The following is a 17961-nucleotide window of genomic DNA, read 5'->3' on the forward strand; positions in this document are numbered from 1 at the left end:
GGATGACCAAAGGCCAACGGCTAGTTTTTGAAATGCCTTGAGGGTCAGGAGTTCCGATGGTCGGAAGTTCCAGCATGCGTCGGGAGTTCCGACACCTCACAAACTTCAACTTAGTTACCTAGTTTTCAAATATGCTGAGAGTCAGGAGTTCCGACGTGAGTCAGGAGTTCCGGCGGTCGGGAGTTCCGACATTCATCGGGAGTTCCGATGCCTCACATTGTCACAGTAACTTAGTTACCGTTGACGTAGGGTAAGTCATACCAGACGTGTCCGGTATGGCAACGGCTAGTTTTTTCAAGGGTGCTATAAATACCCCCAAGCCTCCACCTTTGGAGGCTGTTGATTCTGCTGGTTTATATACACGTTTTTGAGCCTTTCCAACTCTCCCAAACCCTCTCTTAGTGAGTGTGTGATCCAAATAGCAAAATCCATTTGTGGGTTAAGAGAGAATTTGAAAAAGAGAGCAAGCCACCACTTGAGCACTTGTGCATATTGTCTATTTTGTGATTCGCATTTGTTACTCTTGGACTCTTCAGTCCTAGACGGTTAGGCGTCGCCGGAGAGCACCCGAGAGATTGTGGTCTGCCTCGGAAAGTTTGTAACGGTCGATTCCACCGCCTCGGAATCAACTATTGGAAGGAGGAAAAGGAGTTGAAAAAGACTCCAACTAGAGTGACCTTCGTGGTATCCTCTAGGGCTAACCTTCGCTGGGTTGCCCGTAGCCCCCTCAACGGAGAGTAGGACTCGAACGAGTCCGAACTTTGGTTAAACAAATATCGTGTCTCAATTCGTATTTCATTCGATATTTGTGTTGCTCTTGCTCTTGTGCAGGTTATCTGTGTATATTGTCATATCTTGTAGGTACCTCTAATTTGATTTGAAGTTAGAAATCGAAAGAAGCAAGTTTAGGGTTGTTCCACTGAAACCGTGTATATCGGACACGTCTGGTATAGATACCGGACATGTTCGGTATTGATCACTATGCCAGGCTGTTCTGCTGAACACGTGCATACCGGACACGTCTGGTATTTCCTGCCTATGCTGAATATATTCATTCTCTATTCTAACTTTGTGTTGCAGGGTTGTAGCTTCTAGATATATTCTTTATATCTTGTATACTCTGTGGCTAACTTGTGAGGGGTGGTACTACTCTTTATTTGAAGTTTACATTTTGGAAACTCCCTTTACTAATCGTTTTCGCATTTAAATGTGTTAATTTTTAGAAACGCCTATTCACCCCCCCTCTAGGCGGCATCCTAGGTCCTTTCACTGTGTCTGGTTACACTGAAAACATTGTCGTGATGATGAACAGTGCCATCGGTGCGTCCAGTCATGTGTCTTCTTCAGTGTCCAATCGCCTGCTGACGCTTGCCATAGTCTTAGACTACCGATCGAACGCGTCCGGTCGCTATAAGGGCCGTGTCCAATCACCTCTGTCGAGCTCGTTTCTTTGCGATCTTGCGTCCGGCTTGGTTCCCATCTTCGTGCTTGGACTATGAATGATATCTTGGGTCTTCTCTTGTGCTCCTAGGGTCTTGCTTAAGGTGTTGATCATCGAATCATCATGTCGCCTTTGTCCAAGTCACGTGTTGCACCCTATTGAACTACAAAATAAACACTTGCAAATTCATAAGTCCAATTTGGTTGTGTTGGCCATCAAACACCAAAATCCAAAGTAAATGGGCCTAGGGTCCATTTTCCTTACAATCTCCCCCTTTTTGGTGATTGATAACAACACGACCAAAACAAGCAAATAATAAAAATTTTGAAATTTAAAAACTATTTACTTGCTAGAATTCAATGCAAAAGGGCAAGGTTATATGATGCTAAAAGATACCACATGTAAAGTTAAAAGATACCACATGTAAACATCTTTGGAAACTTATCCTGCCCTTATAAATGTCCCCATGTGGCATTATGGATTTAAGTCTCCCCTAACTACATGATCCACTATCCTCCCTTTCTCGGACCATTACCACTTGTAAATTATTATGATCGGGCTTACTTTTGGTCCTACAAATTCTCCCCCTTTGGAATCAAACACCAAAAAGAAAGACATTAGTAGTACAAGGGAGGGTCAAACTTTGTGATCCTCTGTATGTGGAGTGGAATAGGTCACAAAATTTGACTCTCACATTACATAGAATAAGCTCTCCCTAAATATATGCATATATAAGATGGAGAATGTAGTTTATGCATAATTGACAAATTAATTCACAAGGGAGTTTAATCTATATAATGCATGGAGAAAGCATATAAATACAAAAGTAAAATCAACATGATGATATCGGTTTAGAAATACCACATGTGCAAACCAATTTGATCTATACCACTTGCAATAGGTGGTGGATATTTGAAGTATGATGCTTAACTCCAGGGACTCCATTTTCCTTGTAATGAGACTACTACACATATGATAAGCTTGCAAATGTGTTAGTCCCAAAGCATCCAACTTGTAGAGTAACCTCCCCCTAAATTTGTGCACACAAGTATGGAATACTTGTAGGAGACATGCACATTGATTTTATAATTAAAAATACCACTTGAAAGATGACATCACATGAATGTGAGAATCATTTTCGAAGGTGATATTCAGGAGAAATTATCTACAATTTAAACTTTGGCACATATTAGATGAACAATTGTAAGATAAGCTATGTGCCATGCTTCTAAACAATTTAAACCATGTAGGTGTGCTCTAAGGGTTAAGAGTGAAACCGGGCAAGCCTACCATATGATTTACCTAGTGTATGCATGACAAAAGATTTAAGCATGGAAATACAAACCTAGGCATGAAAAGGAATTAGATGCTAATTGAGATTGCAAGAAATTAAATCTAGTTACCTAAAATGGGGAGGGGAATTTGGGTCCATAGTGTTCACTAACCCACCTGGCAATTTACATGATCCAATGCGATGCACCCTATGAAATGCACCCATACTTTGCCAAGTCTCCAAATTCTCTGAAGTCCATCGGACTTCTCACTTCCCTTTTGGGATCTAAACCTTCTTGGTGCTCTTTATGTTGGAAATGATTTTCTTTGGCACCCAAATGCATTTGGCCCTATTGTTGGTTTGCTTGTTCACCTTGATGGCCACTACCTTGTCATTTTTCTTCTTCTTCAAGAGATAAGATGTGGAGGCCTTTTTGTCCACCTTGTTGGTGTAGGTGTTGGAGAGCTTGTTTGTTTCCTTTTTGTTTTTCTCTTTCTTCTTAGCTCCTCTCCCATTCTTCACCTTGCACTCATAGGACTTGTAGCCATCCTTGTAGCACATGTAGCAAACTATGGTTTGTCCTTCATCAAGCTTCTTCACTCCCTTGACGGTGTTATCTTGATAAAGTTGGGCTTGCTCCATCTTGCCTTTTGTAACACCCTCGGTGTTATACTGTGCAATCTTTTGCTAAAACACTGCATGAGCATTATATTTATGTGTAAATGTATGTAATATAGTGTGTGAATTAATTTATGTAACTGAAAACGACTAACGGAAATGCTTAACAAAAGGCCGTTCGTGACGTATAAAATTATCAAGTACGGATGTTCATGAATTTTTATTGAACGAAAACACTATAGAACACATATACGGAACTTTAGTAAAGTTGGAAGTATGAACATTGTAGATGACAATGAAATACCTACGGTCGAGAGATGAATTCACTAGCTAGCATACCGAATAGCTTGGAAATCAAATTTGACGTGAATCCGATCGAGACTTAGTCGATTTCGTAAGTCCGAAAAGTGGTTTGACAAAGCCACGTTTGATAGTTTTTGTAGGAGAATTGGATTAAGTAGTGGTGTGGTTTCATGGATTGTTTTAGTAGCTTATTATGCCCTCTTAAGAATTGCATAGGTGGCTTGGTGATTAGATCAACGTTTTAGGGTTTTTCGAACACTTTAAAAATCATGTGCATGACGTTCCCGGCCGGTTTTATTGCGTGGATGTGGTCACCGCGCTCCTGTGCTATCGTCGGCGCGCCGGCCGTGTGACCGAGCGCGCGTGCTTGGCCGAGCTTGGCTAGTTGCGGTGGTTGGTAGCCCTAGCTAGCAGCGGGCCCTCCTCTCTGTCATGATGCATGCTGCCGCTGGCGCAGCTATTGGTGCCCTGGGGCCGCTCGCGTCGCGCTGTGCTTAGCTCTGCTCTACCAGACGTCATCGTCGTTCCGCTCGGGTGTAGTGGCATCACATGGCCGCAGCCATCGTCGCCAGCATGCGCATGTTTCTTCTATGTCACATCGTCACATCACGTGCACCCATGCCGCTCGTGTAGCGTCATCGCTGCTGTTGCTGCGCACACCTACTGCACCGGCACATGGCCATGTCGTCATCGGCTTGCCAATTAAGGCGCTGCGGCCACATGAGCCATGCCGACTCGTACGTGCACGTCTAGCCTCCCCTGTGTGCCCTTGTTCACTTCTATTGAGTGGCATGCGCTACTCTATGCTCCCCAGCCACCTCCGCCTTTAATGGCATCGCGCCGGCATCACCAAGCCGCGCCAGGGCCAGCTCGCAGCGCCGGTCCAATCCAAGTAATTATGCACGCCTGAAGCACAATTGGGAAACTAGCTACGCGCCAAGCTCGCCCACTGCTGCAGTCATACCGTGTCGAGCTTCAATTTGAAGATTCCCCACTGTCGGCCACCTTAAGACCGAACAGCAATGCCTATCCAATTCACCTCGCACCGTCCACCTTCATTCAATTTTGTGGCACTGTGTCTTCACCCTGTTCCCCTCCACCCTATGCGCACCCCATTTTCACCGCCATTGCCTTCTTGGTGCCGCTGACACGGTCGCACCACCGCTGTCCATTGTGAAGCTTGCTGTGCGCGCATGGCCGGACACATCCGGTCCGTCCCTGGACAAGCCGTCGCCATAGGTAGCTTCGGGGTGAGTTCCTGATGTTCATCCTCTAGTCTTTTCATCTCGGTTGTGCCTGGGCTCACGGGAACATGGCCACCGCCGCTGCAGGGGGTCCACCACCAAGGAGGGAGCTCTAGACAGCTTCTCCGTTCACCGCTTCACTGCCCACCGCCTCGTGTTCACATCTAGGTGAGCATTGGCTCGCTATCGGGGGTGGGGAGGGGCTAGGCTAGCCAGCGTGACCGTCCTATGCTAGCGCCACCACGCCGGTGTGCGTGGGGGTGGTCGGAGGACCCATCTGTGGTAAAGAAGGAATGGGGGAGGATCGTATTTGTAAAATAGCTAACTATAGGAATAGTGCTGTGGATTGTGGATGGATTCAGTATTAGCGCGAGGACATTTTCACAATTGTGTCGGCGCGCGTGGGCCTCCCCGTCGTAGGCCATCGTCGCGCGGTTGGGCCGCGCCCGCATGGGCCATGTCAGTGGGTCGTGCGTGTGCGCGCGCTGCGCGGGTGTGGGACACGCCGCTTGCTCGTGGGCCGCGCGAGTTAGAATCTATTTTCCATTTTATAAAGGATAGAATTAGCTTTATAATTTACATTCTAAGTTGAACTTTGGAAATTAATATCAATTCACATAAGTAGCCAAAAATTGGGAAATAAATTCTGATGAGTTCCTAAAAATGTGGTCTACCTGGTAGTATGATTAGTTTATGTATGCCTGTGCTACTGCTAAGGTCTATTAAATCATTTGGAAGTGCTAATATCATTTAGATTAATAATTGTAGGAATTCTTGTGGCAAATTAGTAATAGCTTTGGATATGAAATTTTTACAGTAGGTTCATTAGATTATTAGGTGCTCACTATAATTTTTGTAGCCTTAGAATAGGATGATAAATAGAGTAGCTAGCACCCCTTGTTTTATCATATATAGAGTAAATTGATATTAAGAATTGGGATGCCTTTAGTTGCTAAGATAGTGCATGCAATGTTTCATACCTGTTAGTGGTTATAATAGGTAACTTAGCATCTTAGTCGGTAGAGCTAGATTAGTAGCTTAATAGATGTATTTTATTTTAAGAGTTGTTGTTACCGTATTACTAAGTGTTGCATCATCATTTCATGCATGTAGATAACGAATTGGTAGAGTTCGTGCCTATGGGCGAACAGGAGTACGAGGAGATCATTAAAGAGTACGAGGAGGAGATTGACTTTGTTGACACCCCCTGCCTACCCAAGGCAAGCCCCGATGCATAACCCTTATTTTGAATGGTCACTGAATATATATATGATGTGCATTTACGTTACATGCATTTTATGGAAACTACATGCATAGATATACCTACCTATGAGTCCTACTAGTATAGGTCGAGTAGCTATTATGCTCAGGATTTCGGTAGCGTGAGTAACCTGTCGTTACTCACAATAGGTGATTATTAAGATCACTCATGATAAAATGGTGAAAAGGAAAAATAAAGACCGGGCAGGGATATAGTTTGGGTATTGGTGGGTGTAAGAGGTGTCCTACGGCCAACGGGGCATAGCTTGGTTACACTTTTTCTCTGTCTGTGTCGGTTAAGGACCGCCTGTTGCATTGGATTCTAGGCAAGTCATAGACTTATTATCTTGAGCATATACTTGTGTATGGACGCAGGGAAGGCTTGTTGCTCTCTTGTCGTGGGTTCTAGCTCTTTCTGGACCGACTAATTGGAGGCGGGGATGGTGGAGGTCTAAGCACCGTACTAAGTCCAGGACTCAGGAGCGGGGCTTGGAGTCCAAGTTTGGATGGGGACCTAGACCCTATGATAGGAGAGTAGTGGGTTGGTCCTGCTTATGCCTAGGGTACAAGCGGGGCGTGTGTTTTCGGGTACCCAGCTGGGCACATTGATTCGTGAATCACTGGGCGATCCGATACGACTTGTCTACACTCTAGCGCTGTAGTAAGAACTAAAAGAGGAAAGGTGGTGAAATGGAATTGTTTGCTCAACTCCTGCTTGAAAGTAGAACATGTGCTTACATAGAATGGCTAGATAATGAAATAATAACAACTGCTAATAATAAACATACATAAGGATGCACTATTAGTATTGCTTTCTGCAAAAAGGAAACCCAGCAAACCATAAAGCTTATCATATTCCTTAGAGTCGGGAAATTATTCCCACTAGTCGGATAAGTCTTGCGAGTACATTGTGTACTCAGGTTTTATTTACCTCTATTGCAGGTACTGCTTGAGGAGTAGCCATTGTGTGAAGGATTCTTCTGGTGGGCACAGACGGATCCTTTTATATTATCGATAGATGTTTCTTTTTATTCCACTGTTAAATTTCTGCACTCTAAATTTGGTACTATAATAATATATTTCTAAGAACTCTAGATGTATGAAATGGACTAGTAATGTAAACTCGTTATCATTATTGGATCCTGAGGGAAAATATGGATTATTCGGGCTCTCCCTTGGGGTGTGCTTGATGGAAATCCACCCGATGTAGCTCGCTCTCAGGGTGCTTAGTGTCTAGTGGAAGACAAGCGCCTTCGTAAGTACGTTATTTCAGGCGGTTCTGCCACACCTTTCACTTGAGTCAAGTCCTTGGTGAGGCGAGCCACTTCTTGCTTTAGTTGCTCATTCTCCATTACTACCTCTTGCGTGCATGTATCTACAATAACTTTCTCAACACAAACTTGGTTACACAAGGGTGAGTCTAAACATAAATTATTGCAAGAAGTAGAGGCATCCTTTTTAGGCATGTCAAAGATAGAACTTTTCTTTTTAGGTGCCTCGGTGGGGATAGTACCAATGGCTTCAAGATTAGCAACTTTATTAGTTAGCGCATCACAATGTTTGCTCATAGTTTCAATTTTAGCAAGCAAACTTTTATAAGCATCATGTGAGCTAGCTAACTTTTTCTTTAATTTTTCATTTTTCTTTACAAGTTGCTCATCATTGATTGTGCATGCATTTGTTGTTGCATGAGCCTCAAGTTGCTCAATTTTAGCAGATAGTTCAATATCGAGATTAGCAAATGTCTCATATTGTTCAAGCAAGGTTTTATATGCTTCTTGTGAACTATCTAGATTTTCTTGCAACATTTTTAGCTTCTTTTGTTGGCTAGTGCAAGCCTTAGCATATTTAAGATTTTCTTGCACAAGTTCATTAAGAGAAGACATTTCATCATCACTATCACTCTCACTAGAGGATGAGCTTTCATTACCTTGTGCCATAAGGCACACACGAGAAGTGCTTGATGATGAGTGCTTGTGACCGCGCCTCTTGTGGTGGTCTTCTTCACTTGAAGAATCATCCCATGACCTTATTGATGTGAGGGCTTTGTCCTTGCACGCCTTCTTCTTTGTCTTGTGTGTGGGCTTGTTTGGACAAACTTCCACAAAGTGCCCCAACTCGCCGCATCCATAGCATCCTTTCTTTCTTTGCTCATTTCTTTGATTGGTGAAGATGAAATCTTAAATTTGCATGGGCACACCCTTGACATTGAGCTTTTGTATCATCTTCTCCACCTTGTTGATAAGTTTGATTGATTCTTCATCAAGGTCGGAGGTGGAGGAGGAAGATTGATCATCATCACTTGATCTTCTTCTTCTTCTTCTTCATCATCATCATCATCATCCTCATCTTCTTCTTCATCTTCACTTGAGGAGCTTGAGCTTGAGCTTGTCTCAACTTGCTTACTCTTCATCTTCTTTTTCTCACTACATGTGAGAGCTTTGCCTTTGCTTGATGATGAGGCTTCTTCTTGACCCATCTTCCATGACATTTCAAATGCCACTATTTTACCAATGACTATGGTCGGGGTCATGGTGCTCAAGTCCCCTCCATGTTGTGAAGGATGGTGATGATGCTTGCATATTTCTTTTGTGGCAGCATGGAGATGATCTTCCTCACGATGTCCGCATCACCTAGCTTTGTTAATCCTATAGAATTGAGCTCATTGATAATTAGATTCAAACGAGAATACATGTCATGAACAAGCTCATCATCATTCATTTTAAAGGAATTATAACTTCGTTGAGCTAGGCAATGTTTTTGCTCACGAACATTACTTGTGCCGTCACAGAGCTCTTGTAATTTTAACCAAATTTCATGTGTCATATTTAAAGTGAATACTTGGTTAAACATATCTATGCTAAAAGATTCAAACAAGCAATTTTTAGCTCTAGCATTGAAATAAATTTCTTTTTCTTTATTCTTTATGGGTTTATTGGGATTCTTAATGGGTTTCATCCCATCACGAGTGACTCTCCAAACACCCAAATCGACTGCCTCAAGGTGACAAGCTATTCTAGCTTTATAGTAGGGGAAGTTAGTGCTGTCAAAGTGCGAAGGGCTAGAGGTATCCATCTCAACCACTCTAAATAGCGTCGACTCAACGGCGGTGAAGCCAAAGGTCCAAATTGAGCCAACCGGCTCTGATACCACTTGTAGGGGACCATGACACCTAAGAAGGGGTGTGAATTAGGCAACTTAAAACTCTAACTCTAAACTATGGCCTCTTTTCTACCCTTAGCAAAACATATGCAAAAGATAAACTATCTAAATGTGCAACTACGATTTTGCTAGTATGTTGCTATCTCTACCATAAAAAGAGTTATACAACCTAGGTTCCAAACCTATCAACTAGCCTATCACTAAGCTAGGAAAGTAAAGGACACACCAAGATTGCAATATAAATGCGGAAGCTAAAGAGTAAGGTAGAGATATGCAAACTCCTGTTGATGCATCCGATATTTTTACCGAGGTATCAAGAAGCGCACAAGCTTCCCCTAGTCCTTATTAGAGCCCCTCGTAAGGAATCCCTCGCAAGGGCCAAGCTCCCGGTCGGGTAACTCCATGGATTGCCCTGGGCCTTCCCCACACGCAAGTGGGTCTCCAGTGTACCTTCTGACAAGCCTCTCCTAGACCACTCCCCGCCGTCTTCACTATCAAGCTTCTGGCCAAACCACCACGAGCCTTGTTCCCTTCGGTACACGGTGGTGGTCACACCACAAACGCGGTTGGTATGATCTCGTAAGACTACAAGCCCCTACGATGTACAACAATGGTGCGCGCAAGCACTGAGTGATAAGAGATATGCAAACCTCACTAAACACTAGGCCTAAACCTAGAGTAAGCGCATAAGCGGTGGTCTAACCAACCTAAGCACTTCGTAAAGCACATACACTAATCACCTAATGAATCACTAAGCACTATGTAAGTGGAGATCACTAAAATGGTGTATCAACACCCTTGGTATGTTTCCTCAGCTCCACTCACCTCAAATGGACGGTTGGGGGTCTATTTATAAGCCCCACTGAGAAAGTAGCTGTTGGGGGCGAAACCCAGCTTTCTGCTACTGACCGGACGCTGCTTTTGTCCTGACCGAACGCGTCTAGTCGTCCTGACCGTTGGAGTGCGCGCGTTGATCGGACTCTGCGCTGAGTCCGGTCACTGTTGATCGGACGTGTCCAGTCACGTTGGCGCCGCTCTAGAACCTCTCTGGACTTGATCGGATGCTGCAGTTCCTACGTCTGGTCGTCCAGTGCCGCTACGTCCGGTCACGCTGAAAACATTGTCGTGATGATGAACAGTGCTATCACTGCGTCCGATCACGTGTCTTCTTCAGTGTCCGATCGCCTGCTGACGCTTGCCGCAGTCTCGGACTGCCGATCAGACGCGTGCGGTCGCTATAAGGGCCTCGTCCGGTCACCTCTGCCGAGCTCATTTCTTCGTGATCTTGCGTCCGGCTTGGTTCCCATCTTCGTGCTTGGACTATACTTTATATCTTGGGTCTTCTCTTGTGCTCCTAGGGTCTTGCTTAAGGTGTTGATCATAGGATCATCATGTTGCCTTTGTTCAAGTCACATCTTGCACCCTATTGAACTACAAAACAAACACTTGCAAATTCATTAGTCCAATTTGGTTGTGTTGGTCATCAAACAACAAAATCCAAAGTAAATGGGCCTATGGTCCATTTTCCTTACACTAACCCCTTAGCACCAAGGCATCATAGATGAGCCTCATCAAGGATAATTCTAATCACATGCTGAATATTGGGATTGACTACATTGAACACAGTTGTTATGATGTTTCCACAACATGAGGCGCCTAAAGTAATCAGCTAATTCAAACCTTGATTGACTTCCCGGGGAGCAAAGCAATAATCCTCATCCACCAATCAAAGAAACCCTGGGAGGGAATGTGATTGTAAAGATTGCTTAAGATGGAAATTTACATTTTTCTGTTCCTTCATTGTAAGAGTCACCTCTTGCTGGATTTGATTGATCAACTGAGGCTTTCTTATGAATCATGACATATGCTTTATGCTTTTAAAGTAAAAAATAATCGTGTTTTAAAGGTTAATTTTACCATACTGTGTATTTGCTTTCTGTCATCCAGATTTCAACTCAACAGTATTTTGGTAGAGTTTCCAGTCATTGTTAATAACTTGTTTTAACATTTTTACCAGCTGCTTGCCATTGTGTTGCTCTCGATGCACAAGGCTAGTGTTATACATGGGGTCGGAATGAGGTATAAATCAGAATATTTGGTTCCATTTATTTGGTTTATTGCTTAACACTATAAGTTTCTAGCAGAAGGGACAGTTAGGTCAAGGGACACTCTTCTGCGTAATCTGCCAATTGTTGTTAATGGTCTATTTGGGTAAGATAATTGGCTACAACAACAAATTCTTTACTTTGCTTGTTAATAATTGTTTATAGTATTTCTAAACTCATAAGCTGATTAATACTAGTGGTTTAAAGATGTTAACTATAATCTTTATGTCTTCCAAGATGCTATCTTACACTTATCAAGCCCGCAGACAAAATGTCGAGAAAGCAAGTGTTCGAAGACACCATTCTGTGGTTGTAACTACTCATAGGAAGTCTCTCTTTCGGCGATAATAAGTACGGACACTCGGGGACGACCTCCTTAAATAAGTATTGGTACCATGCACCTATTATGGTCTGTGAGCACACATGTCTATGACTCTGTAAGTAATCCAGCATTGCCAGAACGTGCCATTTTTTATTATAAAATATTTGTCAGTTATAAGCTTAATTAATCATGTATATCTTTGTTAAAGTGTTAACATCTAAATATTTAGTCAAACTTATTTTTCCTGTTATGTTTGATAAGTGACTTGTATTTTAATGGACCGTCTCAAGTTATATTAGAATACATGTCGTTGTGAATGGCATTTTGTAATATCCTTTTACCCCCAATGACTAACCATTACCGGTACACATTCTTGGCCTGTTTGTAGAACAATTCATAAACTAAATGTAGAAAGCAACAGGGAGAACACCTCACACCTATGAGGGAGGGGTGACTTTCATATATATAGCCACAAGGTTGTCAGTACATTTACAAATAGACCCCTAGATATATACATATCTAACACCTCCCGCAGTCGTAGCGGAAGGATCACGGACGCATAGACTAGACCAAAAATTAGTAAATAGATGTACAAACAAGCCCTTAGTCATGATATTCGCGAACTAATGCGAGGACGGCATATGGAGAACACGAACTTCACCAAGGGCGACCTTCTCACGGACGAAGTGGATGTTGATCTCGATGTGCTTGGTCCGGCAGTGATGGTGGACGGGGTTTGTTGTCATGTATACAGCACTACGTTGTCACAGAAAACAACCATGGTAGAGGGTAGCGGTAGATGGAGCTCCTAGAGAAGCTGGCGCAACCAGCAGCACTCGGCGACGCATGGGTGACGGCATTGTACTCTGCTTCAACACTAGAGCGAGAGACAATGTTCTGACGCTTAGACGACCAAGACACCAAGTTGTCGCCGAGGTAGATGCAGTAGCCTAATGTGGAGCGGCAGGAGTTGGGGCACCCTGCCCAGTCCGCATTTGAGTATGTCGTGAGAGACCGGACAGGATTGGTGCCGATGTGGAGACCAGTAGAAAGAGTGCACTTGACGTAGCGAAGAATGCGCTTGACGAGGGCAAGGTGCGGCTTTTGAGGGTCGTGCATGAAGAGGCACACCTGCTGGACCGCATAGGCCATATCGGGGCAGGTGAGAGTAAGGTACTGTAGCGCTTAGCGAGGCTACGGTACTTGGTTGGGTCGACGACTAGGGCACAATCTGTAGCTAAGAGCTTGGACTTGGAGTCCACAGGCGTCGCGGAGGGATGGCACTCGGACATGCCAGCACGCTGGAGAAGCTCAACAGCATACAACTAGCGCTGCGAGATGAACAGCCCGTCGAAGGAGCGCGTGACGGAGATGCCGAGGAAGCGGTGGAGCGCCCCGAGGTGAGTCATCACAAATTCCAAGCTGAAGGGTGCAGTGATGCAACGCAGGAGGTCTGAAGAGGAGGCCGTCAGGATAATGTCGTCGACGTAGTAGAGCAGCAAGTAGGCGGCGCTGTCTCGATCTTTATAAATAAAGAGAGACAGATCACTGATGGAGGACGTGAAGACGAGCTGACAAAGATACGTGGCAAACCGCTGGTGCGACGCGCGGGAAGCGTCAAGAATCCACAGCTCAGTTAGCCTGAGTCAGACCATTTGTCTGAGATCCCTAGGTTGCAGTTGTGACCTCGACACGATTACTTGAATCTACCCGTGGACCGTGGCTAGCCGACGTCTCTGTCACCGCCATCAGTACCCTGAAGAAATGGCTGCAGATACGACTGGTAATTCCAAAGCATGTGTTGCCCGGTCTAACGCTGCATCGGTAGCTTTTTTTTTTTTTACTAAAACCCCTACGTTGTTATCGACCGGAACATAATGGATTAAGAGGCTATCGATCCAGGCAACACTGGTCATCGGAGCATGGCCTTTGTTGTTTTGTGATCGTGCGCAGACGCCAGCTGGAAATGGGGCCCTACACCGTCTTCAACAAAACATAAAGAAGAAACTGGAATGCCGGCAGTTCAGAAGTGGCGTTCTCCAACTTGAAGCAAAAAGTGGTTTTTTCAATACGTGCTTAAGCAAAAATGGTGTTGCTGGACACTGCCTTGGATGCCTCCAAGACCGTATAGCAATCATCAGCCGACCAAAGTTTAGTACGTTGTTAGATAATAGACTAAACACGGACTAATTAAAATTTTCCTTTTTTCTAATGAATTCTACTAATCAATTAGCCTCTATTAGTTTTGCTAGATCATGATTAGTTAATGTTTAGGCCTTCTATTTGGTATCCAAAACATGCACTAGTTTAGTCCATCCAAACAGGCTCGAAATGAAACAGGGCGAAACAGCGTCCCGACTCAAATGAAGTCAACTGGAACTGACTAGGAGGCGACGAGGCGTGATGTAAATAATAGTACTAACTTGTTTGCTGTAGGTTCATCAATTGCGATATCGAGCTGTATTCATTGCCAGTTTCAGTTTTAACCACAAGATTTGCATGATCATGACCCACAGCGCTGCTAGTTTTTGTTGATGATTGAACAGTACAAGTAGGTAAGGAGCCAGCAGCAACAGCCGCAGCGTCGCTGCAGCTAGCTCTTCCGAGTAGCTATGCCACCGTCAGATACTGAATCTAACAAGTCGACTGAGATATCACTCTTTCAGGCATAAAGAAAGCTGGAACTGGCACAAAGGCCACAAGCTCCACATTGGTGCACAAAACAAGCAGCGGCAGCGGCTGCCGCTGTGCGCAGCAAAGACAGCCGATCAGGCTCACAGATTCACAACTAACAAGAAGCTGGGGCAAAAACGTGCACCGGTGTTAAGAAGCGTCATTTTTCAAAACAGTCAGATATGCACAGATGAAACGTCTAGTCATCCCATTTAGCAGTGAACAGTGCACGACATTTCCATCACACAAAATCATATGCTGCCAGAAATAATTTTCTTCACACGATTGTGACCAAGACCAACCTTGCAAGCCTGCACATGACGCCCTTTAATCTTCTGAGTGGCATGTCCAATACACCAGCCCACTGCAAGGATGACAGGAAGTCAGAACACAAACTGGACAACCGTACGACGGAGTGAGTGAAATGTTAAAGTAGATGGGCCCTGTTCGCTTCGCTAAAAAGTCATGGCTGAAAGTACTGTTCGCTGATTTGTTGTGAGAGAAAAACATTGTTCCTTCGCTGAAACAGTACGGCTCATAAGACAAACGAACAGGGCCGAAAAATGCAGACATACCTTATCAACACAAGGACACATTGCAGAACACCAGCAACACCAGTCCAGACAGAAGGGCCCTTGTTCGTCAGCGCGTCTTGCACCAATAAACCCACAGATCCAGCTAGGCAGACAAAAGAAACGACATATGCCACAAAAAGCCAGAGCTTCACTCTGCAATATAAAGAGACCAAGGTTAGAATATTCTATGCAGGTATCACAGGAAAAATCCTTCTTACACCTTAAATTCCATTTGAGCACATTCCAGCACCCAGAAATTGGTCTAGTCTTGTTATAGAACCAATGAGGCAGTTTTCAGGTATGCAAAAGATATGTCCATTTGGGATTACAAGGACAACACCATGACTTACTGAACATGATGAAAAGTGATGCATCACATAGCACAATGCTGTTGAGGCCCTTCAATTAGAAAGCACGAATTTAGTTAAGGAAACTTTGGCTAGGTGGCACATGTACTTGCCACTGAATGTAAGGATGACTGGAACACAAGTCTATATACTACTCATGTTGAAGATCCACTTTGAAAAAAATTCCAATGCCTTCTTTCAAATTTTTGAAGCAGATTGACTTAGAGGCATGGCCTGTATGACGCCTTACAATATTATCTCATCGTGTAGGATATATGCTAAAGCAGTCCAGCCACTCTTTTGTTTACCAACATATGGTTTTCTTCTAACAACTTTCCTTGATTTTGACATTTTGAAAAAAAAAAGTGCAAATGATTTATTTTGCAAGCTTTATGTTGCTGCAGGTGTCTTTAAAATCTAGATCCATACAACCTATCTGACCAGGATCTCAATCAGTGTAGTTGTTCAAAAAAGAAAAAGCTTTCCTGGAAATAGTTCTATATCAACTGTTAGAAAAAAAATTCTAAATCTAATACTAATAGGGTAATAGATTAGTCTAAGATCTGGACCTTTAAGTTCAAGATAATTAAAAGGGCGTACCCAGTGCAGAGAGCTCCCGCTCTGTGCGGGGTCTGGGGAAGGGTATCAGTGGCAAGCCTTACTCTCGCCTGTGCAATGCGAGGAGACCGCGACTCGAACCCGGGACCTTCCGGTCATAGGCGGTAAGACTCTGCCGCTTGCACCAGGCCCGCCCTTCAAGTTCAAGATAATTAGTAAGAAAAAATATAATCAAACAGCAAATGGTCAACTATTGTCGGGTAGGGGGGAGGGGGGGTTGGAAATGGCATAACAAGGATACAAGATACATTGATGTAGAGAATCATGTGCATAACCAAAATCAAACACAACTATGTCAAGATTTCATGGAGTATACAGATTTCATGGAGTAGGAACAATGTCCTCCAGTATGTCATCCTGATTTAAAAAGCTAATGTTTCCAAATTACAACTCAAGTCAAAAAGTCTATTTGACCTATTGTATATTGGTTCTGCAGCATCAAGATCAATGACAAGACAGTATTTGAAAAACAAATGTATGTAATCCCATTGTGCAAACTCAACAGCAAAACAAATGGGGTGAAAAAACATGAAAACAGTGTCCTGGGTAGGATAACCCTACTAACAAGGAGTAACACTTAGTCATTGCTATACCTAAATACAGAAGTTATATTTGACAGAAAGAGATGTTATATCTTGATTGCAATACCTTAATAAACATATACGAGGATAAAGACATTATGATCCATGATCATGGATAATTTGAAACAGTGGAAACTACACTACTCCCGAAAGATATGAAATTCACAAATTTGTATGATTACCAAAAGAGAAGTCCAACTAGTTGTCTAAGTAGTTCCATAAGTCCCCTAGGAAAAAAAATCTTATGATTTCCCATATGGTAATCCAATTAGATCCCACAAACAACTGCCTCCTCCTTGCTATGTCCATAGCAGAGTTACCAGAGTGGGACGGCAGTTGTTTGAAACATAGTTAGTAAGTAATCCCTCATAAAGCTGGGAAACTCCCTACAAGACCAAATCCCTCATAAAGCTGGGAGACTCCCTACAAGACCACTCCTTTACAAAAAAAAAACATTTTCAGCTCATAACCACAATGCTACATTCGGGGCCGTTTGGGAGAGCTCCCAGCTCTAGATTCTCCGTGAGAATCACTTCTAGACAGCCAAACGAATAAAACAAACTAGATTCTGCCATTCTGGTGGGATGACAAGAATCGCTTCTCCATTTAAACTGTGAGCTGGGAGCTGAAAGAACCTGCTCCCCTTCAATCCCACAAGAATCACTCCAAAATCACATCCCACTGCTCTCCACCAGAATCACACCATCAGATAATCAGGGAGCTGGAGCTAAGAATCAAGAGTGAAGCTCACCAAACAGGCCCTTATTAGTTTCCTAATTACAACAATTCTAAGTCCAGTGCCTGCTTATGAAGATGGAGATTGACCCAAATCAAAAGTCTGACGTCATTGTAAAATGGTTTATTTACATCACATGCAAATTCACGTGATTCCTGAAACTGTGCTTATTTTTAATCGTACAGATAATATCAAGCAACCCGGGCTCGACTGAATCATATGGATTTCAAAACCCTAAATTCATCCACCAATTCCATAAAACTTTTAAAAAAGAATCAAACAGTAACCTCACCTCCACTCGGAATCGTCCCCGTAGGGCGAGTAATAGTCGTATCCGATCTCATCCTTGTTCACGCAATTGAACATGAGCGCCGCCAGCGATGCGAAGATCCCTGCAAAACCCGCACGCCCAACGAAATCACACCGATCAATCGGACCCCAAAACTCGCACGAGAAAAAAAAAAGATGGGGGCTTCTCCCGAATCTTAGGGCTCCTGCTCTCACCTGGAAGGTAGTGGAGGAAGGAGACCTGGACGGCGCTGCAAACGACCGCGTCCACCCAGAACCACCACCCAGCCCCGAAGATGGCGCCGGACACGCCCGGGCCGATGATCCCCCAAAGCAGAGCAAGGTTCTCCATGGTCGCGACCTCTCCTCACCAACTTCTCCCACCAAGCAATCTCCTCGTCGGGTCGTTCCGCCC

The 17961-nt window shown here is 43.8% G+C and overlaps 1 protein-coding gene across 1 annotated transcript; it reads right to left on the reverse strand.

Moving 5' to 3' along the window:
- Positions 1-14528: 14528 nt before the first annotated feature.
- On the reverse strand, positions 14529-17901 carry LOC136542000 (uncharacterized). Its single transcript, XM_066534222.1, has 4 exons — positions 17763-17901; positions 17551-17650; positions 14977-15129; positions 14529-14765 (listed from the first exon to the last, which is right to left on the reverse strand). The coding sequence occupies exons 1-4, from the start codon at positions 17896-17898 to the stop codon at positions 14729-14731; spliced, it is 426 nt and encodes a 141-aa protein (XP_066390319.1). The 5' UTR covers positions 17899-17901; the 3' UTR covers positions 14529-14728.
- Positions 17902-17961: the final 60 nt, after the last annotated feature.

The sequence above is a fragment of the Miscanthus floridulus genome, chromosome 3, assembly GCF_019320115.1.
Source record: "Miscanthus floridulus cultivar M001 chromosome 3, ASM1932011v1, whole genome shotgun sequence".
In the NCBI taxonomy this organism is placed as follows: domain Eukaryota; kingdom Viridiplantae; phylum Streptophyta; class Magnoliopsida; order Poales; family Poaceae; genus Miscanthus; species Miscanthus floridulus.